Consider the following 27,399-nt stretch of genomic DNA (forward strand, 5'->3'; position numbering starts at 1 on the left):
CACTATGGAAACAATGCAGGTGCGATAGCAAGAGAATGCGAGCGAAAGCAGACATGAGTCACAGCAACAACAAACGAGAAAATCAGAACGAGGGCGGATGGATTGTAGCATTTAAGTGAGTGCTAGGACCACTGGCTGCGAAATCTGTCACGCACGATGTACTCGACTCCAGTAAACTCAGCAACAATCTGCTTGACTTATAGAAAACTCGTCGGTGTTAAAACTGGAGGGCCGAGTATAGTACATAACACGGGGAAGAGAATCGGAAACAACTGCACCCGCTCAGGAGTTAGAGCTGGCGTACTTGGTATCGTACACAACACGAGCGCATAGTATGAGGAAAGACGCATCGAAAAACAGGAAGCTTGGCCCGAACATCGTCTACTTCTTTTCTGTCAAGTCCTTTGCTGCAGGTTGTTCGTGAACTTTGACCTCGAGGTTCACAACGAGGCGAGGGACGTACACAAGCGATTATCAAGGATGAACCCAAGAACCTTCTTTCCCAGTTCCTCTCCGTGGTAGCCTTGACGACAAATCTCTTTCGCTACTTCCTCTACTGCGGCAACCATAGGAGATTTCAGGTAGTAGCTCACAGCACACTCGACGAGCTCCGAGCCATCCAACTTGTCTGGGAGAAATGCAGAATACTCGAGGACGATAATGGTAGCTGCATCCTGTGATTGAGACTACAACCGTTCGTGTGGCGAGAAACTAACCGATGCCAGTCTGAATTATTCTGTTTGTAGCAGAAGTGAACAATGAACCCTTCACAGCCTGTTGCACACTCATATAGTGCTAGGAATCAATGCGGGGGGAAGCCAACATACCAAGGGCTGAAGGACACGTAGAGTATCATTTCGGTTGGTCGTTGCCTAGCCACAGGTTGAAAGTATGGGTATCGGAATCAACTCTACTGAGGAAAGCACTTGCCCCCTGCGAGAAAGGGATGTCAGAATTATGAGGTGGAAAATTGGCATTTGATTAATAACAGAGACGCACATTCTATTTGGTCAACGTAACGGTTGTGAATAATCAACCACCTGATTGTAGACAATGACTGCTGTGCTCAGGTAACTTACAAACTGTCAGGGGTTGGAACCGAATGAGTATCACTATATATTGGTGAATACCATTCATGGACGTACGAGCTAAATGAGATTGTGTGAAGTAACATGATGTCAGACAGGATATGATCAACACACATTCTGCGAACATGTGAAGAACGCAAGAGATTATCTAGCTGAAACGATTGACGATTGAAATAGACTTACATCCTACAGATCGGCAGAGAGTCAAAATGATTGAGATATTTAACGCTTCGCATTACGAAGGTCAAACGACTCACATTCTGCATAGGACACGAAAATATGCGAGATGAATGAACATGGAAAATAAGTTATCAAGGAGGGATACTCAACGAACTAAGCATTATGAGTAATGATGATTCGGCTCATCTGATGGAATAGAACGCGCTTACATTAGGCTATGGAAACGAGTGAACACCATTATACTATTGACCATCATCTGAATACAAGATATGATCAAGACACGCACCACCTGCCAAAAAAACAGTAAGTGTAAGAGCTGTACAAATGAGTTGCAGACGGAAAACCATCAAGGCACTTACATTCTGTCAACAGGTGAAGAGCAGCGATTGTCAGCATGGATTGAGGATGAGAGACCATCAAAAGTCCATATGTTCTGTCAATAAGCGAGTAGCAGGGAGGCATGAAGATGATGAGCATGGGTCGAGGACCAGAAAGCATCAGTAAATTCTCACATTTCTTGAACTGCCTTTTTGGTAACTTGCCGCCGGTTAACTTCCAAAAAAGGTGCGGATAAGCCACGCGCAAGAACTGTGACACCCACTTGCCACAAGCAATTTTAAGTTGAAAAAGCAGATGCCTCCTCTTGACTGGACCTTTTTCCACTCTTATTTTGGCCTTTTTTTCGATAATTTTGCCTTTGTAAGTAGTGCAAGTGCTAGCAAAAGTAGCAGCAAGTAATAACACTTATCTTACTTATTTTCTACTTGTTTGCGACTTAATCACACTTTTTGAGAGAAAAATGACGGCAAAACATAGCATTTCAAGCGACAAGTAGATTAAGTATAGAAAAAGTTGGACAAAAGACACTAAAAGGAGTTTCAGAAGCAGCAATTAGCGAAGCAGTAGCATACTATGAAGCAGTGAAGCAGTGAAGGAGATGCATGCAGTGGGCAACAAGAAAGACAACAACTAGAACCCTATGAGTGCGCGCTCATCCTCCGAGTCTTCGTCTGGAGTGGAGGGTGCACCACACCTCTTAAAGGCAATCTCCTTCGCCCGTTCCCAGATATCCTGGATGACCGAGTCTTGCAGGCGGTTGATGGATGTCATGTAGCACCTGGTCATTACACCGAAATTAGTGTCCGAGAACGCCTTTCGAGAGCCACTGATCTTGCCCGAGGACTTGTTGAGAGAGTGAGGGACCTTGACGGCCTTGCCTTTACTGTTCACCTCCAATTCGCTGACAAGCGTCTCGGAAGCGATAAGGCGGATGGCACGTTCCACCTAAAACACAGGAAATAATTAGCCGTGCTGTGAAGAGAGGGCAGGAAGATACATGCCGCTGCAGTGCAAAGGCTGAGTGCACCTTTTGCATGCGCTGTTGTGTGATGGTCGCCAATAGCACCCAAAGTAGCGCATGCGTGCTGTGTGAGTACCTGAATGATAAGCTCAGACTCGAAAGGGTCCTCCAATTTCCCTTCCTCCGTGATGTTCCCATACAGGAACGCTAACTTGACAAGTAAGCTCTCGGAAAATGCTTTGCGATCTTCATCAGTCTCGACATCATCTTGCAACGACAGGAAGTTTGTGTATACCGTGACAGCCAGTGGTGCCAATGCAATTGCGCCACTCTGATAGCCGTTGCAGAGCCTAGGAAAAAATAAAGGTCAGACATGAATAGCGTCAAAGATAACTCACTATAGCTATGACGGGTCCATCATTCGTGACGATATGGGGGATATCTTCATAGACAGCATCCCAGGTGTCCTGTATAGTAGCGTGGAACATTGCTTCCGACTCGATACGACCCCAGACTTCTTCCTGGTCTCCGATAGCAGAAATGAGAGTGGGAATGAAGGTTGTGCTCCACCTAGCCACTGCCCGAGGTCCTCCAGGAAGATGCTTGATCCTATATGAAGAATGGGGGAGGATCTCCACTGTCACCTCTAACGGATTCGCGGGACCAGCCTGAGGTTTCACAGTACTTGGAATGCTGGACATGCTGTGAGAAGACTTCAGCCGCTTTGCTGCAGGGGGGGCATTGCGTTTGACGCCGACACCGGTCTATAAATTTTGTAGTCAGTAGAATTCAAATAATTGAACCCAAAGCACACTACCGTAGAAGTCAACCGCAAGGACACTGGTTTGTACTCAGTCTTGACCACAGTCTTGACCACAGGCTCGACGTGAGCCACAAACTCGATTTCGGAGGAGGGTGAGTCTTCAGTCGACCAGGCCATCCTCGATCATGAGGTCGTCCTCGATCATGAGGTCGTCTTCGATCATGATGTCGTCCTTGATCACATCCGTTAACATGAGGTCGTCCTCGATCACAAAGTCATCTGTGATCACGAGGTTGTCCTCGATTAGAGTGTCCTCAATCAAGTCATCAGTCAGTAATGTCATCCTCAGCATCTACGAGTTTGCGCTTGACGCTGGTAGGGTGGGATAAGTAGGATGGAGCGAGACGTGGAGGCCGGTCGGCATCATAGTATCCTTTTGGAACCTGTGCAGAAGGAGGGGGTTCAAGATCAGATTCCCTCTCGGTATTGGAATCATAGTCAACGAGGGAAGTTACTGGAGGAGCGGTCTCCGCATTCACTTCAAGATCATCGTCCACGAGATTGAAGGCACCATCATCCGCGGTGACATCAGGCTCAATCGGGTCGAGCTGCTTGGGTGCCAGATTGGCATTGCGATGGGGTAACTTCGTTTGAAGTCGAGAATTCTCTGAGACCTTTTGAGAAATTTTGACACCCTGGAAATGCAGTTAGCACATAGAAATAAACTAGATGGTTGGACTCACCTGAGAAGCCTTTGATTTTGACATACGAGCGAGTGCTTGAGAGCGCTCGACTGAGTCGGTTAATTCGTCGTCTGCAAACAGAGTTGTAAAAAGATCCGACACGTCGTTGGCCCCAGCATCGGGAGTATCGATAGGCGTGAGTAAGGCACCACCACTACTCAAAGTGCTCCCCCTGGTGAGCTTAGAGGAGGGAGTGGCACTAGAGATAGTAGAAGGCGCTCCAGAAGCTCTCCCACGGTGCTTCAAGTTGGACTCGGAGGATGGCTTTCCAATGTGAATGTGCGTCCTCCAATTCGGGATACGACCGATATGACTGAATTTTTTAGAACCAGGTGGAGAGCTAGCATCGTCATCATAGACCATAAGATTGAAGAAAAAAAGTGATGTTTCGGTCAGATGGAGCTTCATGGTTAAAACGATTAAATGCCTTACACATCCGAGTCAGACGACTTATCATCATCACGTGCCTGTGTTGATTCGTTGGCGATAAGGGCACCCGCCACATCAATCGCATCTCTCACAGGTGTTTTCACTGGGATCACCATCCTCTTTCCCTTCTTCTTGCGTGCTCCTGGCATCTGCACCTCCAACTCCTCGTCTTCTTCACTCCCAGGATGCTCAATATTGGCACTGGCTGCTGATTTATCAGCCCTGCCACCATTGCCTATAGCGCCAACAGCCTTACCGGCAGCCGTAGTCAAGTCGGTGGTCTCTGGAGCTTTCACAGCCTTTTTCACAGGACTGAGGACGAGGACGACTAGGCTTAGGTGCATCAGCACGCGCAGCAGCTTGGTCTGTCTCCATCTTTTTATGAAATGCCGCAACGCGCTTATTAGTTTCCAGTACAGCTGCTTTACTTGCCTTCTTCTCCTCTTCTTCACGTTGGTCGTCGGCGGCCTTTTGAGCTTTGGTACGTCTTTTTGTACGGTTTTCGCCCCCAGTCAGAATATGTCCTGGATGCTGAGTTGCATTCTTAGGTCGAGTCGCCATGCGTTTTGGAGCTGCGCTGGTGGGCATGGTGTCAATGGAGCGTTTGGGAGGGTAAAGAAATTTGAGGGCGATGGTAGCTCACAACAAGGTATGTTTCGTCACCATTCTTCAAAAATTGTAGTCTAAGCTGACTCTGAATAAATATCTACATTGACCCTTACCAAGCTGACGTACCCACTAGATTACCGCGATCCTTTCGCGCCTGCCGCTCCCAAATGTTTGTCTACCAGTATTTTTCACCAGCCCCAGTAGTCTGAATATTAATTTTTACCCATAGTTTTGCTGCAAGGCGTCAATGTTCATCAAGCGCTTCTCGGCAAGCAGTTTGAACACCAACATTTACTAAAACCTGTCCGGCAAGGAGGCAGTTCAGTAACACTTTCGGCATATTTCGGGTGCTGTGAACCCAGAGTTCACTGTATTGGACACCTTCAAGTTTCTGGTGTTGCTCGAACGTCAATGAGCCTATGTAATTTGGGCGCTTTCAAGAACCCCCGAATCTAGCCTTCATTTGTGCATTTAGCCTGGTTTGGTCACATTGGTGCCGGTCCGAATTTCTCGTTCGCCTTCAGATATACTTTTCGACTGCCAACATCAACTTGGCCTATAACACATATATGCCTCCCCGCCGTGCTCACCACCTACTTCAGCTTCCATGCCCGGCTCCAGGCTGCGCACGCTGGTTTCGAAACCAATCAGGTCTCACTCAACACAGGCGTTCACTCCACCCAAATATACCTGCTCCAGGACCTCCTCAACCATCCCGGTCACCATCCCACCCTCGAGATTTCTCACCACCACCTCCGGATTTCTCACCGCCTCCTCGGGATTTCTCACAACCTCCCCAGCCATCACCTCCTACGCCCTCTGAACCAACTCATGAGGATTCGGACAACGCTGACGCAGAATTTACCGATTCAAGTGAGCGTTGTTATCGTACATACCATTCGATGTTAAACGGTACGTTCATTTACATCTGTACTCTTGTTGTTTTGTTTTTGACTTAGATCTATGCTTAGGACGACCATGCACGGCTGATGGAGAATTTCTGCCACATGGCGCCCCTCCAACTCCCATGCCACAAAAGGCTCCTGACGACTGGAGCCCATATCGCAATAGAATAGAATTTGAGGCGGCTGAGTTCGCGTTCAAAAAATGCCATATGTCTGCCAAAAACCTGGATTTCTTATGTGATTTAATGGCCGCAACTCTCGTGAAACACCGCGATGTCCCTCCATTCGCCGATCATAAAGATCTCCACAATGTCATAGATGCGACACAGCTTGGTGATGTCCCCTGGCAATCTTTCTCGGTTCAGTACACAGGAGAACGCCCTGAGGTTGTCCCGCCATGGATGGATGATGAATTCGATGTCTGGTATAGGGACCCTCGCGCGATGGCGCACAACATACTAGCCAACCCCACCTTCAAAGATGAAATCGACTATACGCCATTTCGTGAATACGATGCATCGGACAAGACGCGCCGTTGGAAAGACTTCATGTCTGGAGACTGGGCATGGAAACAATCAGTATGTTTTCCATCTATTACTGCTCGGGACAGAGCTAACGCTTCATCAAGGACATCATATCAAAAGATCCAGAGACGCATGGATCTGCGTTAGTCCCAATCATTCTCGGTAGTGATAAGACTACCGTTTCTGTGGGCACTGGTAACAACGAGTACTATCCCCTCTATGCCTCGATCGGCAATGTACGCAACAGTGTACGGCGTGCTCACCGCGATGCTCTTGTCATAATCGGTTTCCTCGCCATACCCAAAAGTACGTGTGTTGATATTTTAGATTTTATTGCGCCTCATCTGACTTACTGCACTACAGCTGACAAGAAGCATTCAAAAGATGATGCGTTTCGGATATTTCGTCGCCAGCTATTCCACAGCTCGCTATCTGCCATTCTCTCTAGCTTGAAATCCGCAATGACCGAATACGAAGTTGTGCGCTGTGGAGATGGACATTTTCGGCGCATTATATACAGTCTAGGACCCTACATCGCGGATTACGAGGAACAACTAGTGCTATCCTGTATTGTTAAGCATTGGTGCCCGAAGTGAGTATTGGAAGTTGTAATCATTATCCATCTGTACTAATAATACACATAGATGTATTGCAGTTCGAACGAACCTCGACAATGGTGGCATGGATCGCTGTCGTGAGCACACTGAGTTCCTTATTGGTGAGCTACACGGGGATGTATTATGGGATGAATTCGGTATCATTGGTGATCTCGTCGTGAGTGGAGCCGGCCGCTCTGCAATTCGAAACTAATATGTATTGTGTAGCCCTTTACGAACGACTTCCCCCGAGCAGATATCCACGAGTTACTGTCATTCGACCTCCTCCATCAGCTCATCAAAGGTGCTTTCAAAGACCATCTCGTCGACTGGGTAGCAAAGTACCTCAAGGCTGTGCACGGGACCAGGCGGGCGGAGGAGATTATGAGCGACATAGATCGCAGGTATGCCCTTCATTCATTATATTGATATTATCTTCTAATTTAAGTCAGAGTCGCTGCTGCACCATCATTTTCTGGTCTACGACGATTTCCTCAAGGCCGCGACTTCAAACAGTGGACGGGCGATGATTCGAAAGCGCTCATGAAGGTCTTTCTTCCAGCTATTGAAGGCCATGTGCCTGGAGATATGGTTCGCGCATTTCGCGCATTGTTAGAATTTTGTTATCTTGCGCGGCGCGATGTTGTCACCGAAGATACCCTGAACCAGATGCAAGACGCACTTCACCGGTTCCATCGCTATCGCCAGATATTTGATCTCGTCGTTCCTACCTTCTCACTCCCTCGCCAGCACTCAATGATTCATTATATGGACATGATTCGACTTTTCGGTGCCCCGAACGGACTATGCTCGTCAATCACAGAATCAAAACATATCAAGGCTGTAAAGGAGCCTTGGCGTTGGTCAAGCAGGCATAATGCTCTTGGTCAGATGCTTGTAACCAATCAACGCCTTGACAAGCTTGCAGCATCCCGCGTGGACTTTGATGCACGAGGGATGCTCACTGGCACTATTTTATCAAGTGCTTTAGCCGCTCTCAGTAAGATTTCTTTCTCTGGTCGTCTTCTCGCATACTCAAACAGCAACATACAGCACCGGATGAAGATGAACAGGCTGTCCCTCCTATTGCACCACAGCCAGATGCCCATGCCATTGAACCGCAACCAGACATCGATATCGATGACGGTGAGGTAGTTGATGGTCCAACAGTACTTGGTTATGTAGTGCTTGCCAAAACTCCTCGTAAGTGATACCATGCAGCGTCAAATCTCGATGCTAACTATTGTATCATACAGAACGAAAACGGGCGCGAACAGTAGCGGCGTTAGCACACGAAGTTGCTGTTCCAGATCTGCGACGCCTCATTCGACACTTTTTGTTCACTCAGCTCAACCAAGATGATCCCCGCGATCCTGCAGATGTCCCAACTGGTAGCTTGCCTCGGCATGAAGGCAAGCTCCAGGTCTTCAATTCTGCTGCCGCAACCTTCTTTGCTCCCAGCGATCTGAGTGGTACTGGTGGCATGCGACGGGAACATATCCGTGCATGTCCACTCTGGAGAAACGAGTACCCGCGCAATGACTGTGTGTTCATCAACACTGATTCGGACGCTCAAGGCATGCGAGGACTCGAAGTTGCGAGAATCGTATGCTTCTTTTCTTTCAAGCACAACTGGGAAGTATATCCATGCGCTCTCATTCATTGGTTTGAGAAGATTGATGATTGTGCTGACGAAGACACTGGCATGTGGATGGTCCGTCCCAGTTTCCACGAGGATGGTTCCCGGAACCTTGCTGTTATTCATATCGAGACGGTGTTCCGTGCAGCACACCTGATACCTATATACGGTTCGGAGTACATCCCTCACGACCTTAAGTTCTACCATTCCATTGATTGTTTCCGCTCATTTTATGTCAACAAGTTCGCTGATCATCATGCGTTCGAGATAGCCTCCTGACCGCCATGTATGGCATAGGTACGTCTTCAATTCAAATTTTGATCTGTTTTTAACGGTCAGATCCCATTAGAATATTTAACTCCTCGAGATCGTGCCTCTATCAACAATGACGGACTGGTCTGGCGAATTCGCAAAGTGGGCGCCGACGGTGAAAATGATCTCGTACAAGGGCAACCCTGCACAACGTCGAAACCTCCAAGACGACCTGCAGATGGGCCAGTTCCAGGTTCTGCTCACTACGTACGAGTACATCATCAAGGACCGACCTATTCTCAGCAAACTCAAATGGGTGCATATGATCATTGGTAAGTGGGTTTGATTTTTTTTTCGGTTAAGTTGTTCATGCTCGCTATCAGACGAGGGACATCGCATGAAGAACACCCAGTCGAAACTTGCACAGACGCTGACGCAGTACTACCATTCCCGCTACTGCCTCATCCTCACCGGTACCCTTGCACAGACGCTGACGCAGTACTACCATTTCCGCTACCGCCTCATCCTCACCAGTACCCCCCTTCAGAACAACGTTCCCGAACTATTGGCCCTCCTCAACTTCGTCCTGCCCAAGATCTTCAACTCTGCGAAGTCACTCGATGAGGGGTTCAACACGTCATTCGCGAACTCGGGTGTGGAGAGCGATCACGGAGAAGAGTGTCGAAGAGGCTATGAGAAATGGCGAGGAGGACGGCAAAAAGGTTCGCGTTCGTTCTACCTAGTGTACAATGCTACAACGCTGACGGCTTATATTTACAGGCCACGAGACACCGAGACGACACTATCATAACGAATGGTGAGTGCTCGTCGATTATCGGACATCTCTGTACTCACTGTAGTTTGGAATCACCCCACGCGCCTCACGCAACGCGTTTCGTCTCGTCTCGATCCCTGCTCCACATCCACCTCTTCATCCTTTTCCAAAAGCCCAACGAGGCCCCCTCCGTGTTCGCCTCCTCCGCCTCCGCCTCTGCTTCAGCCCGAATGGCAGCATCCGCCCTGATCACTACATCGCCCCACTGGCGCCTGCTCCCCCGCCCGCAAACGAACGTTTTTGAGGCTGCCATGGACTGTAATCAACACCATCTCGTCAATCTATCATAGCTAAAATGAGTCTTAGTAGTACTTACTTCACTTCTGTTACTTGCAATTGACGAAGGCACTTTTGATGGCTTATCGCTGTATTATCACGCTTGTTTGTCACGTGCTACCTTTTGATCAATTATTGCACTTGTTTGTCGCGCGTCTCCTTTCGTTTGCATGCGCTCAAGTAAATAATGGTAAATAAGTTGTAATTAAGTTTTAATTTTGCAAATAAGGGCGGCCAAGAAAAGTGTGAATTTACTGATGAACCATCAAGGCACTCACCCACTGTCGACAGGCGAGCAGCAGCGATGGATGGCGATCATGAGCATGGAACGAGGACCAGAAACAATCAAGGCACTTTACTTTCTGTCAACAGGCGAGCAGCAGCGAGGGATGGCGATCATGAGCATGAACCAAGAACCAGAAACTACCAAGGCACTTACTCCCTGTCAACAGGCGAGCAGCAGCGAGGGATAGCGATCATGAGCATGGGCCGAGGACTAGAAACCATCAAGGCACTTACATACTGTCGACAGGCGAGCAGCAGCGAGGGATGGCGACCATGAGCATGGAACGAGGACCAGAACCTATCAAGGTACTTACGGCCTGTCAACAGGCGAGCAGCAACGAGGGATGGCGACCATAAGCATGGGTCGAGGACCAGAAACCATCAAGGCACTTACCCACTGTCGAGAGACGAGCAGCAGCGAGGAATGGCGATTATGAGCATGGACCGAGGACTAGAAACCATCAAGGTACTTACGGCCTGTCAACAGGCGAGCAGCAGCGAGGGATAGCGATCATGAGCATGGACCGAGGACCAGAAACCATCAAGGTACTCACATACTGTCGACAGGCGAGCAGCAGCGAGGGATGGCAATCATGAGCATGGACCGAGGACTACAAAAAATCAAGGTACTCACATACTGTCAACAGGCGAGCAGCAGTAAGGCGTCAGTGTTGTCCTTGCTTGGCTTTGTAAGCCACAATATTACCAGCTGTTATCAATAAACAACTACAATCAATGAAAACATATCAGAATGTCTACAGTTTTAGCGCTGCGATTATTGATATTTACCATCCATGAGAACCATTACCAGGGATCGTCAGATTGAATCAATCTTCGTCTTACTTTGAGATGTGGAAACCACTTAGCAATGTCACGCTGATAGTCATAATTAGTGCTGCCGTGGTCCGGTTCGGTCCGGTTCAGAGGGTCCTGGACGAGAACCGAGAACCGGACCACAGAGAACCATTCTCTGTGGTCCGGTTCGGTTTTTTTCTGGTCCGAACTTGAACCGAACCCGAAAATTTTCAGTGGTGAGCGTGAAAAAAAATCATTGAAAGACTAGTTTACACATCAAGTAGCTACTCCAATGACATGGCTACATATGACTGTAGCCGCTGATCCAAGAGCTAACTGATTCGATCTATACAAATGGTGAGAATGAAATAAAACACAATAACAACCAATGCTTACCGTCGATGTTAGTGGGTAATGTGAACCTGTGGCGTCTGATCCAGACAAGCAATTTGAAGTAAGCTGCCTTGTAAGGCACGCATCAGTGAGAGTGTTTGCCAGAATTGAAATCATTTTACCTCCGTCGTCAGCGAAGGAAGACATTCAGGACAATGAGAGAGGTACATGCGGTTTGAGTTGCGCCTCCATTCTCAGATGTTGCCGTCACCTTTTTTTATACACAGAACAGGGAGAAAACACCTGCACGTCTCGAGTGAGAGGTGGCAGGTGAGAGACAGCGGGGTGAGAGACAGTGGGTGAGATACAGCTAGCATGCCGAAGAGAGATAGTATCATGGCCACCGGAAAAAATGCATTCGACAGCAACAGCTGAGCCCGGAATAGCGAGAATATCACGAGCCAGATGTGAGAGGTCATTGAGGTATGTTGGGAGTGGGCAGCGCACCTTGTTCATCTCCTTGACAACTTTCTTTCTCCCATTCCTCTTCTCCTTTCTCTTTCCCCCGGTGTCTTCCTTTCTCCTTCACCAAAGTGTCATCCGCATTCGCCTTAGCCACGCCAGCATTTGCTGGCGTGTGCTGGGCGCATGCGCTAGACACTGGTTGTTGCTGGAGTGGGGTAGTGGTTGCAGCAAGTGGTGGTGGTGGTGGCGGCATGGTTGACTCAATCAGTAAATAAAATGAAAACGGATATACAAATAACTACCTTGAGGACAGAGTCTTGAGAGTTGATTGATTAGTACTAATCTTCAAAGAGGCTAAAAGTAGCCTAATTAACCAATAGTGCAACTCCTGAAGATGACACTTTGACGTCGACATAGAGACTGACGTCGTCGTAGTTGAAGTCAAAGTCAAAGTCAAAGTTGACAATGGGTTCGGGGTTCGGAATGGTTCGGGAAGGTCGAACCAGAACTGGACCATTTGGGAAGATCTAGAACCGAGAACCATTTTCCGGTCCGGTTCTGGCTGGCGCAAGAACCATGGACCGAACCACGGAGAACCGGACCAAAAGTCCGGTTCGAACCATGGTTCTGGACCGGACCGCGGCAGCACTAGTCATAATCGATTTACTTATCTGCACAATCAACGAGTGTTCTAGATGATGTTGGAACAAACAATGTAACTTGCGAATCTGAGACTCACCCGATGGCACACTTGATGCAAAGCTCCAGATTTGATTTCTGTGTTGACACCAAGCACAACCGCAATTCTTCGTCGTCCAATGCGAGGGTGGTGCTTTCCAGTAGAGTGTCGCAGTTTGTATTCGGTTTGTTCATATCTAGGACGGTTCCTAATATCAAATTTGACATTGGACAAGTCAATCTGAACCACTTACTCTGCAAGTGCACGTAGGACTTGGGACGAGCCCAGTTTTTAGGGTTGCACAACCGATTCAAGACATCTGTCTTAGTAAACAGTTCCTCGACGCCCTCGGCAATCCTCTTTGAGCGTTCTTCGCCTGATACCCCTTGTAGTTGCTTCTTAATTTCACCATATGCGACTGGACGCAGAGCTTCGAACTTGGTGAACACCACGACCACGGGAACTGAAAATCGATCATTTAGTCCGAGCATGGCAACTGACGATGAAGTTGCAAGTTCACCGTGCCCGGTGTCGCACTCCCAAAAGAACTTCTCCGACCGCTGGAATGTTCAACAATGGTCGTCCATCGGAATACAATACCTGATGGCAATCAAAAGGCGCAGAACGTCGGAAGGGGGCTACTTACCAGATAACATGGATTCGCTCCTCTAATTTTGTTGCATGTGCGCGTTCTGTGATAAATTTCTTCATGGTCTCGAATTCTTCTTCGGATCCCGCTTCGAAACCACGTGAGTCGTGAAATACAAAAGTGGGATCGCTTTTGAACACCATTTCGTTCGTGATGTTGTGATTTCCACGCTGAGCGTCTGTCAGCCCATGTATGCCCACAGGGAAAATCATGCACACACCTTAATTGATGATTCTATGATGGCAGTATCGATCTACCCACGATTGATTAGCGATGGACGTGTGCATGGCATAGATCATCACCCGCACCTTGTTTCCTTGGGTATCGTAAATTTCTGGTTGATCCGTGGTGTTGCAGACCTTCTGAAGGATGGTCGTTTTGCCTGTGTTTGCTCTCCCCATGATCAGAACTCGGAAGCGCCTGATTCTTTCTCTGAGGTCCTGGGCTTCGATGATGGTTGCCATTGGGAGATCTTGATATGCGTTCTGAAGTAGAGGTAGTTTGGTTTATTGTGAAAGTTGTACTGCGGTACAGAACGAGGTCGTGGCGAGATATGGCAGCGAACGGACACGAAACAAGGGTTCCTATAGCTTGTGGCACAACAGCTATACACGGCGTCTATATCCTATCTATCTCTCTGCCAATCAGGCAACTGATTATACCCTCGCACAGATACGAACTTGCAACTATTCAGTCGTTCGTACGATAAAGCACAAGGATTACACAATGAATGATGCCGAATAATGAGAACATCGATAAAGATATTAACTATAATGAATGATCAGAATACGACGGAAATGACAGAATTTCGTTCTTCCCTACCTGTCTAGTTGAAAGCAGTGATATGGGAATTCTCTGTAAATGGAGCTCGATCTTCTGAGATCTTCCAGACAATTGATCCTTGAAACATCTGAGAGCAAACAAGAGCATGTCAGGATGTGAGACACCCTCTGGAATGGGTGACATCCCATAATGCTCGACAACGTCTGCATGTTTGGAGTTTTCCACGGAAGATGTTGGCCTGAGCATGAAATAAGGGGCGGCAAAGCAGTAAATGCCGTGCGTGTTGGCTGAACTCGAACGTTGACCACGCTCGTTGGAAAGGCTGATGTAGCGGGCCGCAGGAGCTTGTGTATTCATAGATAGCTCGGGGCAGGTTGGTATACGTCCGCAGATGAGTCCGACTGTCCATCATACTTTATAAATTGGCACATATATTGTCAAGTATCAAAGAAGACGTACCGGTCAATATACGCATAGATTCTCAGTGCTGGCGTGCGTCTCACTGGATTATGACATAATGCGTCCCAAGAACTCTTGAATATTCACAATGGACAAACTTCTTGCAGCCCCAAGAATCGCAATGTGCACCACCGTTTGACTCAACCCTCCTCCGACTCTTCCCCCACTGCTGGTGCCTATGAATGATGTCATCCAAGCTGATCCTTCTCGGTTCTTAGCGAGCTCTCTGGTGTCTTTCGACGGTATTGAAATCACATTGAGATCATATAGTGTTAACCGTCATGATGTAAGGTGATGAAGTACATGACCCTGCGAAATGGTTCTCCTGTAGGGATGAACTGAAACCATAAGTCATTGTAGTAGAAAGCAAAAGCAAAACAAGATAAACCTCTATACCAGTATCACGATCCTGTTCATCCTGCTGGACAGGTTGTGGGTCCCGATCCAGAGACCTACGAATATCTAACGCGCTACCATTAGTAGAACAGCCCCTACCAGGAAGCATGTTGCACAGCAGAGCTGGCATTACCAGTATGCGTTCAGGGAACACGTCCACTTCGTACCGGCACCTCGAAGCTCTGTATGCCGTCTCCATGTTCCATAAAAGTACTTGGTGCAGCTGGCTCTTGCATAATTTCTCGCAATCGCAGTAATATTTTTTAGTGTCACTGAATCTGTAAGTGTGGAGTCTTTGGCATGGTGTGTCGACGAAGGCATGATGTCTTGCTGACAGAATGCAGGTCACAGATATATTTTGTGTGATACGCACTCTGCCTGCGTTTAATCCAGACTCGGAGCTGTCGAGACCCTGCTTGCAAATTGCGCTCACAAATGGCAGTTGATTCGCCCCAAAACAATTCCCGGGCACTTAACATTATGCCGGACCCGTTACTTAAATAGTGTCCTCGAAGATTTCATCCGGTTTTTGCTCCCACCTCTCTCACTGCATATAGCTATCAGCTAGCTATATTTATCAAGTGATAAGCATCTCATCCCCCGGCACTTGATATGCTCTTTCTCCCAATGCCGTGGTCAACTCGATCGTGCTCGTCTCAGGGCATCAGGGAGCACCAAAATACTTCAAAAGGCCACGTCGCCTTTGCCCCTATACGACACCAGCTGATCTGATTTGTTATCGACGCCAGCACTTTTGTTTTGATGTCTTTATCCTTCTCAGTTCCGCCAAGTACCTTTCTTTACCCCTCCCAGTGCATGACAAACTCAGGACCTGGACAAACACCCTAAAGGCCCAAGGGTACGCCTGGAGATCCTCACAGTTGGTGTCACCGCGGTTCGAACAGCTTGCAGAATTGCTCTTCATTCACCAGGTTTGCGCTGTATCTTGGTTGAATAACACAACATACGCTGACCGCGTACCCTTGACAGTCCTGTGCCATCTTCTTCGCCCCTCCCTGCGCATGGAAGGCACCCCCCAAAAAAATCGTCATTAGTCCACTTGAAACTCGTTTTAGACATATGCAGTACCCTGATACCTGCTGCTACTCGCAGTGCTCCTTTCGGCGGCACCTAATATCCGGTGTTCATTGGAGTCGCAGTGTCCTCACCTGCAGTGATTCATCCGTTCAAGACATCGTGACAGGTGGCATCGCTGCGTTTTAAACAGATCTCAGGGTTGCTTTCCCAATCCTTATTCTGTAGGTCCATACCTTGGCCTAGTCGCATGCTCGTTTGGACGCTGTTAACGATATCAATATTTGACAGGGTCTAAAATTGGAGTCGTAGCGTCACCACCTGGGATCTTCGTGCAAAACACAAAGATATCTTTGCAGGGGGGCGGTGGTGTGTTTCAAAGAGATCGCAGAGTTGCTTGTCACCAGCACTCCACAGGTCTGTACCTTGACTTGGCCGTTCGGACACTTAAGGAACCCTGTGCGGGACATGGTTAACTTAGTATCTGGATATGACGATGATGACAGGACCCTATGGTGCCTGTGAGAGTCTTCCATATACCGGTACTAAGCACAACCCTAAAAACATGGGCATTCTCTCTTTGTTTTTCACTTACCCGATGAAGCAAGGGTAGGCAGGACCTTAGTTGGTCACATACTTGACATGGTTCGTGCACTCCTCCCTAGTTCTGCTCTTAACCGTCAGTTGACTTCTGTCCATAGTAGAAGCATGACGATCTACCACTAATGACGGGGCTGGGTGACCCCTGCTAACGTTCGTCTTCTCTTGCTCACCTTTTCTCGACTCCAGATCACTCATTCGTCCTTGAGCTTGCAGCACGACAACTATCAGGGAATACAGCAATGCTCAAGAATCCAGTAGCAATGTTGCAAATTTTGAGGCCTCGTCTTTCAATGGTCTCGGCTTCGTCGTAATAGAATGAAGTGATACCATTGAAGAACGGGTTCTCTTTTGCGGATACGATCTCATGCGTGCTGTATTTGGACGCCTCAATACTCTTGAGGCCCAACTGTGGAACCCACGTCACGCACGCACGCAGTCCCCGATATGTGTCTAGGTTGTGTCACCTCTAGACTACTCATACAACTTAACAAGACCTCCGATCATGTACAATAGACACGAAGACACCTTCATCACCATCTCGAAACATTGACTTCTGAGTGAGATTGAATCACTGGAGATACTAAGATATACATGCGGTTTTTACATGCGATAAGATCAAAGCGCTGTCAAAGCGCGAGTAGTGAGACGTGAAATGGAAAGGCGTTGGTATAAGTGCGAAAGGAGAATGAGACGATAATCAAACAAAGCAGTGAACGAGTAAAAGGAAAGGTGTGAGAATGTGAAATAATGAAGGAAACCAAGGCATACAGAGTCAGAATCGCTGAAGTGTCTGATGCAGCGTGTGTCCATCACTAGAGGCGAAGCCATCTTTACACGGCCTACTATTATAAGTATCTCCTTCATAATATAATACATTACTACCTGTGCAACTTGCACTGGGCTTCTAATTTCAAGTGCTGTAGAAGAATCGCCAATAGCCGGGGAGTAAGTGCACAAGGGTAAACCAGAGCTACAGACATGAGTCAGTAGGTAGAATTTTTAGACTCGAGATTACTGACGCTATACAGTTTGCACGACTGTTTGTGCGCACTTGCGGTCCTATAAACCATGAATCTCGCCCCGACAATCGTTCCGTACGCTACGAACGCGAGAGAACAGACGAGATCTACCTTCCAAAGTCTGCTGAGGTAGAGTGACCAAAGGGGGATGCCAATCATCATGGACATACGCGCAAAGGTAGGGAACAGAGTGACAAGAGTGCATCTTCCCGTCAATCGATCTCCCTCCTCATCTTTGAAATCTTGTGCGTGAAGTGTCGTTGCAAACACTACAGAGCTGAAGGCGACTGCACATGCTCCAATGTTATCAATACTGGACCCTGGTTATTGAAATATAAACGCCAGTCAACGACAAAGCTTGCTTGTGATCTTTGGGATAGTCCACATACCAATCACGGCCATCGCGCCTAATTCAAAATTTGCATATGCGATAGCCGTCAATATGTTCTTCGAAAGCCCAGTCTTATCGCCACCAAACTCATTGTACCAGATGCTGAGGGCTTCTATACAAGCGCTACAAGCGAGAGCCTTGATGCCGTACATCGCAGAAAATATCAGGCAGACTAGCACTAGCAGCCAGCGTACATCCGCCGCATTTTGGGCAGTTATACAACCGGCAGGGAGAGGGCGATAAGGCTTGTTTTTCTGGTCCTCCTCTTGATCTAGCATCTGGTTATATATATCATGTTTCAGGAGGTGCAGCCATATCCATATGATGATGTCTGGAATGCGATTTGCATTGGGATGGGAAGCAGCTGCAAAGGTAGATAAAGTCTAATGAACAAAGTTTGAATGTCAAGGAATATACAAGCAACATGAAGTAGAGACACACATGATTGGGATAAGAACTGTGAACACGTCTGACTTTGTGAACAAAAATAGTGTCACGATGTGCCCACTGATACGACAACCACTCTCTAGCGCTTGAGACAGCACGGTCTGATTGTTTGCTCATTTTTGAGCTAGCAGCCTACAGTTTTATACCCTGACATGCTGTGACAAACATTAAATACTGACCAACATAAAAGCTTGCCGAAATGTGTGTGGCAGTGGCGGTAACCTTGCAAACTGAATAGGCTACCCTTCTTTCGACCTCGGTCAAAGGTGACCTCAACTTCCGGGAAACACAAAAGTATTCCTGACCTTGCGCTCAGGCTATTCACAGCATCAATGAACCTGTGAACAGATCTAATGTTGGTATCTCAAGAAATATATCGTTGAGCATCGCAATAATTAACATACCGCTGATGGGAATGTCTTTACATTGTCGAGGAAATACCATTCTGTGGCAAGCACACGGGCATGGTAGCCAAATTAGCTCTGTGACCTTTTCAGTTGAATAAATATTAATAACACACAAGCACAGGCACATAATACAGTAACATATACCCGTCTCAGATGGGCAGCCGAGGGTGACAATGTACCAATAGGGACGGGCCATCCCATGTGGGCCCATGGCAATATTTGTACCATGATAGATGAGTGGGCCAAGTGAATGTGTGTACCCGAGATAATTGGATGGGCTGGGGGTATATAATATAGACAGTAGTATAGGAATGTGCTAGTAAATAGGATATTATGAATGGTGAATCAGGTTTACAATAAGAGACGAGTGGGCTGGATGAATGTGCACCCAAGGTAAACGGATGGGCCCATGGCAATAATTGTACCATGATATAAGAGTGGGCCGAGTGAATGTGAGTACGCGAACGGATGGGCCGAGGGAATATAGTATAAACAATGGGTATAGGAATGTGCTAGTATGTATAGGGATCTGCACGGGTACGGGTAACCCGCGCGGGTCACGGGTACAGGTACTACTGGGGTGCGGGTACGGGTCGGGATTCTAAGACCCGCGCTCTTACCTGTACCCCAGCTATACTCGTGCCTTCGGTAATTTTACCTCTCGTCCTCGCACACTCCTCAACTGCAACCGTCATCAACGTCTTCGCTCACCATGCCACTATCAACATCTTCGCACCCAGCATTCCCGTGTGCACGCTACAACCGGCACCACCACCAACACTGGCACCTAATGCGCCTTCCCAAGTCCACCAACTCCACGTTCACAGCGCGCGCGCCCGAAACGCATCAACAAGTGTCGACGCGATGCAAACGCACGCGGATGACATGCGAGGACGAAAGGACAAGAGAATCGAAGAAGGGAGAAGGGATGGTATAGAGATAAAGGAGGAAAGAGGAACTCGAGGAGACGAGACTTTGGGCATGCTGGAAGTGAGTACTCACATTGAAGACTCTACCCCCAGCAACAACAATGACATCATACATGTCACGTCGCCAGCACCTATCTTTGTGCACCCAGCACTCGCACCACCACCAGCACTCGCACCACCACCAGCATTCACACCACCACCAGCTTTCACGCCAATGCCACCATCCACAATGCCAATACCACCATCTGCGTCACCTTCGCCATCATTCGCACCACCATCTTTGTCATTCGCGCTGGCACTAGCGCATACCCCAGCGACACCATCACCAACGACCACTACGCCATTCCCAATGCGACGGATGCCATGCGCGAATGCCCAGTGCGCGCCCCTCCTCCTTCTTGTGCCATCCACATATGTTCAAGTCACGTCAGCATTCACTGACGTGTGCTGGACATATGTGCTAAGCACTGGTGGATCTATGACCCGTGGGTACACCCTTGATGGGTTGTACCCCGGGTCCTTACTTTGCTACCCACTGTGCAACCCGTACCCTTGCTGCGGGTGTGGGTTTACCTCGGGGTGCGGGTGCGGGTTGACCTGCCGACACCCCAGGGTTCACCCGTGCGGATCCCTAAGTATGTAGGACATCATGAATGGTGAATCCGGTTTACAATGGAAACAAGTAGGTCCAGTTCATCTAGCATCTAAATTTAATGATCCAGTAGGTATGTTATCAGGTAGATATGTGATCTGGATAGGCATATTATCCGGTACGTATATTATCTGGTAGTTATATTATCCGGTAGTTATGTTATCCAGTACATCCATCATGCATCTCAAACCTATCGTCTGGTATATCTTGGATACACTAACCAGTAAATATAGTACACCATCTGGTACAATCTACCATGTTATGAAACACACCAACCAAGCAACACCTTCCTTATAGGCATTCACACACAGGTCATGCAAGTAAACTGTATAATTATGTGACAAACTGTACCACACACATTGAAAGAACAACACAATGTTCACTGGTAAAAACCACAAGTAAAAATAAAAAAAGTGTATACTACTATTACTTGGGCGCATTACCGGAAGCGTTCTTAGCATGCCTAGCACTCACTGACCGACCTTGGCGTGATTGAGGTGCAAATGACCGGTTTGGCAAAGGAGCTGAGATGGACTGACCATCCTCTGGCGCATTTGATGGCCCGGTGACCAATGTGCGAAGGGTGCTAGTGGAAGGCATAGATTCCATCGGGACAGTGAGAGGTGGTACCGGAGGTGCACCAACTGGGAGAGGTGGTACTGGAAGTAGACCAACCAGATGAATCAGTGGAGCAGATACCACCATGGTAGGGATAGGGTTAATGGTGGAGGTGGAGGTAGAGGCGGATGTGTGTGCCTGCTCGTGCCTTGTGACTGGTGAGCCATCACCACTGGGGCGTGCATTAGTTGAAAATACATCCGGAGTAAAGACATTGTTCGTGATGGCTCGACCCAAGGCACTGATAGAGCCAAACCCAGGGAATATGGGAGTACCAGGAATGACAATGGGTGGTGGATTGAATGCTGGTGGAATGGAGGCGGTTGCTGCAGTGTTCCTTTGGTTGTCCCTCAAGTACTGGGCAATGCCGCCCATCTGAACAGCCAAGTGATCCACCAGTCCCTTCTGGGTGTTCAATTGCTGTGTATAATTAGCGTGCAGCCGGTCAATGCGATTGGACAGGTCGTCATGAATCATGTCATCGCGTGTGCGGAGCTGATCCATATTGATCTGAAGTTGAGCCAACATGGCGTCCATCTCCAAAGTAGTTAAAGGACGATGCTGGTGGGACTGAAGGGGTATGGGAGTTGTAGCAGGAGAGGGGGGTCGTTCAGTGCGAGCCAGATAGATGGGCGAGTACCGGATATCGTCCAGCATGTCCATGAATTGCGCTGGAGGCAAGAGGCGGTCATCCATAGGTTTGATCCACTGATCAACAGGGAAATCATGCTCAGATACTACTGGTGCTGCATCTGGGGTGGTGCCAGGACGACCGGGGGTTGTGACCACAGTGTCCATCTCAACATTGACATCCAGTTCCTCCGGGATGGGACTAGGACGCTCAGTGTTAATGTCTGGAGGGATCAATTAGTAGAAGCACAAATTGAAAGAAGAGACTTGCCTTTTCGTTTAGACTGCCTGCCAGTCTTGCTCTTTGCGGTGGTCTTTAATTGAGTGGTGATGGGTGTGACCGGCGGGGTAGGTGTGGTGGTCGGACCGGTACCGGTTGTAGGCGTGTCCGGTTCAGTTGGCCAGATGCATTTCATCCTCCATTTATTGCAGAGGGTGCAAGTATGTGCAACCTCACCTGTTTTGGTCACCCAGCTCTCACATTCCAACTGCATCATCGTGCATCTCTCACATGGCAGTAGAGGCACACCAATGGGTTGCTATTAAGAATCAGTATGGTGCTACCGGATGAGCAGTACCAGATGTCTTACCGGATGTGGACGCTTGGCCTTGCCCTTCACCTTGGGCTGGTTGGTTCTTGTAGCATACCTGGACTTGGACTATGATAAAGGGTGATATAAGCCTCACAAATCACTGGTGTGACAATAAATAAACATACAGGTTCTTCTCCTTTGGTCGGCTTGACATTTGGCTGCATCTGGATAAGTCACCAACCAGTAGAGATAAACGATATTCACCTTTCGCTTGTATTGAGAGTCATCACGGGGTTCGAGTTGATCTTCGTCATCGTCCTCCGGTTGGTATTCCGAATCAGTCACATTCTTCTCTTTGGCAGGTTGTATCGGCCATGTAGTAATGACCACGGCCGGTAATTTCTGTGAAAATTAATATTGGCTCCTTTGAGATTGAAAAAATGAGCATACCTTTTTCATCATGTTGCGTGTTGAATTCCGGGCCTGAGTACCGCTATGAGTCACATGAAATAAATGAACACGACAACTTACATCAACTTCCGGATCATCATCGACTTCCATTGTCATTTGCTCATCACTATCCGGTGACGGTGCCCTTGCCTTCGCCTTTCCCTTTCCCTTGTCCTTGCCCTTGCCCTTTTCATTTCCTTTGCCCTTCACCTTACGATTCCCAATGCGAATTCCATCTGTGTCAGTATCGGTGTCAGTTAAGATCCGCCTCGACTTCGGGGCAGCCTTCCAGGCCTTCTTGACCGGACGGGGAGGGCTCACACTAAATTGCCTTTTGCGAGGTTTTGATGGCCCCGGAACTGCACCGGAGTTGGTACCTCCAGGGATGCCGATTGTCGTATTGGGAGCCAGTAAAGTAGCGATTGAAGGCAGCAATAGAGGTGGTGCAGGTGCCGGTACCGGTGCCGGTTGAGGTACAGATACAGATGTGGCGCCAGCAGTAGGGGTGGTAACATTAGGTGCTGGACCCAATGTCATGGGGTACAAGGGATGCCCCTGGCAAATGTCCTCATTGCTCCCAACACGATTCCAATCCGGTACTTGCACCAAGCGCACGGTACCCATCTGAGCACAATGGATCTCAGCTGCCATTGACAGCAGGCGAAGGGGGATATAGGTGGCGACTGTCTGGTAAGAACGGATAGCATGGTTCTTGAAGGGAATGAATACATACAATACATAAATGAATGTGAAACATACCAATTGAGATGCAATGGTTCAGCTTAATCTCATTTTCTCTTCTTCTGACTGGGACCGCAGGACCTGTTCAAGAAGCTCATTCAGCCTGTCAAGAAGAGCAATCAGCGCCTGGTTGGCAGTGGCAGCAGCAGCAGCAGGAGTAGTAGCATTGGAAGACATTGTAGCAGTGGACGTTGGCAGTTGCAGGTTACCTTGGACAAGAGATCCGGAAGGGAACAATGGATGCTTGGGCAATTGGAAAATTACCGGATGTCCGGGTGATTCTGGAGATTGCTGAATACGCCGTTCAATAACCGGTTCTTGATTTTGAATATTTGGCATTTGTGATCGTGTGAATACAATTGTTGGTATGTCATCATTGTCCCATCGGCGTCATTAAAACTAACATTATCCGGCTGTATTTGATTCACACATTGGAGCCAAGGCACGAAGAGCACAAATCAACATGACTTTCAACCGGACGCCAAGTCAACCGGCGTCAGAAGTGTTAGACATGGGATTCCCCCACCTATATGAATTAAATTTCCACCATTCACCTGATCCAATGAAGAGCCCTTTAAACTGTCTGGCAGTCAATCGTCCGGCCAGTACCTCGGGTATGTCTCCAGTATGTATCTAATATATTGCATAACTCATTTTTCCAATTCAGCCAAAGAGATTCCACCGCAAGACAGTCCTCTGGACATGTGTTTCGATGCACTTCTGGTTCAACATGAGCATCCGGACCAGATGCCTTTGGATATGGGCTTTGGCATGCATCCGGTTGATCATGCACCTCCGGCTCAACATGAGCATCCAGACCAGATGCCTTTGGATATGGGCTTTGGCATGCATCCGGTTGATCATGCACCTCTGGCTCAACATGAGCATCCGGACCAGATGTCTTTGGATATGGGCTTTGGCATGCATCCGGTTGATCATGCACCTCTGGCTCAACATGAGCATCTGGACCAGATGTCTTTGGATATGGGCTTTGGCATCAATCCGGTTGATCATCTACCAGATCAGTCAGGTGAGTCTGATCATTGTGATGGTTTCCACTGTTAAATATTGATTTAGTTGATCTTGAACCGGAAGACAGGCCTTTGGATATGGGCTTTGGTATCCATCCGGTTCATGATTTTCCGGATCAGTCATGTAAGTCTCTTCATTCATTGGTAGCACCGTTAAATGTGAATTCAGTGGATAATCGACTTGACGACATGCATTTGGACATGGGATTTGAGACGCTGGATCCGGTACATGTTCTGCCTGATCACTCGGGTGAGTCATCCCATGCAACATCACATTGTAAATTACTTAAATTCTAGCATAGTTGGTGGACCGGAACCCATCGGATTTGTTATCCAGCGTGCTGTACAAGATTTGTGCTTGGCGATCCACTGGTTGGAGATGGAAAGGAATCATGGTACAATGTCACCGGAAGAAGTGTCTGTCAGCTGGGAAGTTCTTCAGTCCACCAATGAGTTGTTGTTGTCATTTCAATTGATATCAATATACCGACTGTCGACTTGATATATATACAGTCAATACTCTACCCCTTGTATAGTACATTCAATGAATCTCAAGGATTACTCTTTTTGCATGTAATTAACTTTATAAGACACCTTTGCAGTTCTAGTCGACCACTTTGGCTCCAGATTGTGGACTTGAGCTCCATCTCTTTTGGCTTTCTTACCAGTGGCCTGTGTGGTGGAAGGAGCTGTTCGTTCGGGTGCAGGTATCTTATTCCTCGTCTCCTTCATCCGGATGGCTGATGCAGGACCTACTAAGTGACTTCCACGGGCATCGTTTGAAGGCAGTGGTGCCCTATCAAGGTTACTGGATGATTCTGCTGAAGGAGTGCCAGCATTGTCCTCCAATGGTTTGTTGCGCCTAATGACATTTGGTTTGGCTTTCTTGACCGGTAGGCAGGAATCTTGCTCTGAATCAGATTGGACAGCCCTGCCCCGCTTTCTGATTGATTTCAGCTTTGAAGGCCGGGATTGGACTCCTTCATGACATTCGCCTTCATCACCAAACTCACCCTCACTACTCAACTCCTGTTCCACCCTTCCGGTCGGCTTCCTGGATGACCTTCCGGTTGACTTGCTAGGCAGTTGTTCAACTGGAACAGATCGGACAGCTCTGCCCCGCTTTCCGACTGATGCGAGCTTTGAAGTTGATAATTGAATTTCTTCATCGCCTTGAGCTTCATCAAGATCCTCACTCTCACCACTTGACTCCTGTTCCACCCTTCCAGTCTGCCGTCTGGATGACTTTCCGGTCGTGCCTGCAGGTTTTTTAACTGGAGCAAATTGGACATCTCTGCCCCGCTTTCCGGCCAATGTGAGCTTTGAAGGCGGTAATTGAACCTCTTCATCACCTTCACCATTACCATCCTCACTCTCACTACTTGAGTCTGGTTCCACCCTTCTGGTTGGCTTCCTGGATGACTTTCCGGTCGACTTTGCAGGTCATTTTTTAACCAGAACCTTGGTCTTTGCTGTTGCTTGACTGCATATAGTGCTAGAGTCGCACCCTGTGATCTTCTCCACCGGTTCTCTCATCTCCTTCTCCTGGTCTTGCCAGGCTTTGAATTCAAATGTTGGCCGAACCTTGTCCTTTTGTCGCTGATGCCAAAACTCTAAGAGCCAGTCAGCCTCATGCCACTGAAGCTTTGACGGATCCTGGATCTTCCCACCGGATAATAAAAACTTGGCCTCGATAAAATCATCCTGAGCCTCCCTCACTGCAGACCAAGGGACAGACACCTTAGGCTTTTGACTGCAAAACCCTACAAAACACATAGTTGCTTTATCAACTCTCAGGATATTTGATTTGTCAAACTTACTGTAGTGTTTTGTGAGGAATGTCCGGATCAGAGACTTTTTGTCCTCCAGGTTAAGTGACTTCATATCCGGTATGACCGGCAGCCCATAGGTATCCACCTCCAAAGCGAATTCCTCCTTCTTTCTCCTTTGGTTTCTGTTCTCCTTTTCCTCCCTGTCCTCATTGCCATCCTCATCATCATTCCGGTCAATGCTGGTATTACGACATGATGTTAGTACTTGACCGGATCAATCCACATTGCACAAACAAGCTCACCGAACTCTTCTCCAACATAGGCATTCCACTCCGGTAACATGGGCTTCCAGTCCTTTGTATCTGTGAAACTACTGCCCTCTAACTTGTCATTGAAGTCAATTCTTATGATGAGATCAGGCCATCTTTACCGGCTGAGAGAATGAAAATGTCACTCACCCATTGATCCTCACTTCGCCTTCCTCAGTTTTCCATGCCGACAATATGAATATCCTCATACCAGCCTGCCTCCATAACTGAGTCGCAAGATCCTTCATCATACCAGGAGCTTTCTTCTGAGCAAACTCAGCCTGGACATCTGTAGGAGGAGCCCTGCTAGACCATTCTATCGCAGTCTTATTTGCTTCCTCTAGCTGCTCTTCAGATAAACCACCCATAATTGCATTGACCGCACCCTGGTAGTTTTTAATCATTTCCTTCCCTCCTGGCCTTGCTCCAGTCTTTTCAAGGATCTCCTTCTTGTACTGGTGTTCTATCACCAACCGGGCAGTCCATTTCTTACTGAACTTGCTTTGTTTTTTGAGAGTCTTTTCAGCTCTCCAGTTATATAACCAGTCCCGGTACATCTGAATACATCATGAGCATTTATACAATTAGAGGATCAGCTGCTCACAGATTTCCTTGTCTTCAAAAGCCTGGCATCCATCTTAGGGGCTTGCATCTTGGCCTCTTTTATGACCGCCCTCAGAATTGTTTTTCTATCCTTACCGGTGGCTTCCTTCCATTCTTCTAGGTGAGATTGTAAGACCACCAGCTCTTCCTCAGTCAATTTCTGCTTGGTCTTTTCAGGGCTGTGTACTGATGAGTTGGATCTGTTACGCTGACCGTCGGTCGGCGTGTGTGAACTAGGATAGGTCTT

The 27,399-nt window shown here is 47.9% G+C and overlaps 9 protein-coding genes across 9 annotated transcripts; 4 read left to right on the forward strand and 5 right to left on the reverse strand.

The window, feature by feature from the left end:
* Nucleotides 1-2,237: 2,237 nt before the first annotated feature.
* On the reverse strand, nucleotides 2,238-5,091 carry F5147DRAFT_768388 (uncharacterized protein; the record flags this gene model as incomplete). The annotated part of the gene is made up of 10 exons (XM_041440961.1): nucleotides 2,238-2,552; nucleotides 2,605-2,646; nucleotides 2,705-2,899; nucleotides 2,967-3,332; nucleotides 3,386-3,466; nucleotides 3,501-3,644; nucleotides 3,688-4,026; nucleotides 4,075-4,414; nucleotides 4,507-4,704; nucleotides 4,760-5,091. 10 exons carry the CDS (start codon nucleotides 5,089-5,091, stop codon nucleotides 2,238-2,240), a joined length of 2,352 nt encoding a protein of 783 aa, XP_041297889.1.
* Nucleotides 5,092-6,262: 1,171 nt separating this feature from the next.
* F5147DRAFT_567299 (uncharacterized protein) lies at nucleotides 6,263-9,055 on the forward strand (the record flags this gene model as incomplete). Its single annotated transcript, XM_041430843.1, has 7 exons — nucleotides 6,263-6,595; nucleotides 6,646-6,847; nucleotides 6,905-7,133; nucleotides 7,186-7,315; nucleotides 7,366-7,541; nucleotides 7,590-8,119; nucleotides 8,415-9,055. 7 exons carry the CDS (start codon nucleotides 6,263-6,265, stop codon nucleotides 9,053-9,055), a joined length of 2,241 nt encoding a protein of 746 aa, XP_041297890.1.
* Nucleotides 9,056-9,269: 214 nt separating this feature from the next.
* Nucleotides 9,270-9,611, forward strand: F5147DRAFT_548143 (uncharacterized protein; the record flags this gene model as incomplete). Its single annotated transcript, XM_041430358.1, has 2 exons — nucleotides 9,270-9,360; nucleotides 9,412-9,611. Coding segments are annotated over 2 exons (291 nt in total), but the record flags the coding sequence as incomplete, so codon positions are not given.
* A 3,078-nt stretch (nucleotides 9,612-12,689) lies between these two features.
* F5147DRAFT_811024 (uncharacterized protein) lies at nucleotides 12,690-13,939 on the reverse strand. Its single transcript, XM_041443448.1, has 6 exons — nucleotides 13,654-13,939; nucleotides 13,566-13,598; nucleotides 13,343-13,515; nucleotides 13,198-13,256; nucleotides 12,950-13,159; nucleotides 12,690-12,904 (listed from the first exon to the last, which is right to left on the reverse strand). The coding sequence occupies exons 1-6, from the start codon at nucleotides 13,807-13,809 to the stop codon at nucleotides 12,753-12,755; spliced, it is 783 nt and encodes a 260-aa protein (XP_041297892.1). The 5' UTR covers nucleotides 13,810-13,939; the 3' UTR covers nucleotides 12,690-12,752.
* A 3,665-nt stretch (nucleotides 13,940-17,604) lies between these two features.
* F5147DRAFT_567536 (UbiA prenyltransferase family) lies at nucleotides 17,605-18,546 on the reverse strand (the record flags this gene model as incomplete). The annotated part of the gene is made up of 3 exons (XM_041430865.1): nucleotides 17,605-17,953; nucleotides 18,026-18,414; nucleotides 18,469-18,546. Coding segments are annotated over 3 exons (816 nt in total), but the record flags the coding sequence as incomplete, so codon positions are not given.
* An 856-nt stretch (nucleotides 18,547-19,402) lies between these two features.
* On the forward strand, nucleotides 19,403-20,449 carry F5147DRAFT_768395 (uncharacterized protein; the record flags this gene model as incomplete). Its single annotated transcript, XM_041440962.1, has 3 exons — nucleotides 19,403-19,422; nucleotides 19,455-20,377; nucleotides 20,427-20,449. The coding sequence occupies 3 exons, from the start codon at nucleotides 19,403-19,405 to the stop codon at nucleotides 20,447-20,449; spliced, it is 966 nt and encodes a 321-aa protein (XP_041297894.1).
* A 443-nt stretch (nucleotides 20,450-20,892) lies between these two features.
* Nucleotides 20,893-23,777, reverse strand: F5147DRAFT_768396 (uncharacterized protein; the record flags this gene model as incomplete). Its single annotated transcript, XM_041440963.1, has 8 exons — nucleotides 20,893-21,938; nucleotides 22,226-22,253; nucleotides 22,305-22,373; nucleotides 22,433-22,465; nucleotides 22,512-22,649; nucleotides 22,698-22,730; nucleotides 22,779-23,384; nucleotides 23,520-23,777. The coding sequence occupies 8 exons, from the start codon at nucleotides 23,775-23,777 to the stop codon at nucleotides 20,893-20,895; spliced, it is 2,211 nt and encodes a 736-aa protein (XP_041297895.1).
* Nucleotides 23,778-23,901: 124 nt separating this feature from the next.
* F5147DRAFT_768397 (uncharacterized protein) lies at nucleotides 23,902-24,971 on the forward strand (the record flags this gene model as incomplete). The annotated part of the gene is made up of 5 exons (XM_041440964.1): nucleotides 23,902-24,052; nucleotides 24,106-24,468; nucleotides 24,516-24,593; nucleotides 24,639-24,719; nucleotides 24,772-24,971. The coding sequence occupies 5 exons, from the start codon at nucleotides 23,902-23,904 to the stop codon at nucleotides 24,969-24,971; spliced, it is 873 nt and encodes a 290-aa protein (XP_041297896.1).
* Nucleotides 24,972-25,027: 56 nt separating this feature from the next.
* On the reverse strand, nucleotides 25,028-27,201 carry F5147DRAFT_768398 (uncharacterized protein; the record flags this gene model as incomplete). The annotated part of the gene is made up of 6 exons (XM_041440965.1): nucleotides 25,028-25,903; nucleotides 25,931-26,232; nucleotides 26,290-26,480; nucleotides 26,549-26,644; nucleotides 26,700-27,106; nucleotides 27,154-27,201. 6 exons carry the CDS (start codon nucleotides 27,199-27,201, stop codon nucleotides 25,028-25,030), a joined length of 1,920 nt encoding a protein of 639 aa, XP_041297897.1.
* Nucleotides 27,202-27,399: the final 198 nt, after the last annotated feature.

Source organism: Suillus discolor (assembly GCF_016758755.1).
Source record: "Suillus discolor strain FC423 chromosome Unknown F5147scaffold_5, whole genome shotgun sequence".
Lineage (NCBI taxonomy): Eukaryota > Fungi > Basidiomycota > Agaricomycetes > Boletales > Suillaceae > Suillus > Suillus discolor.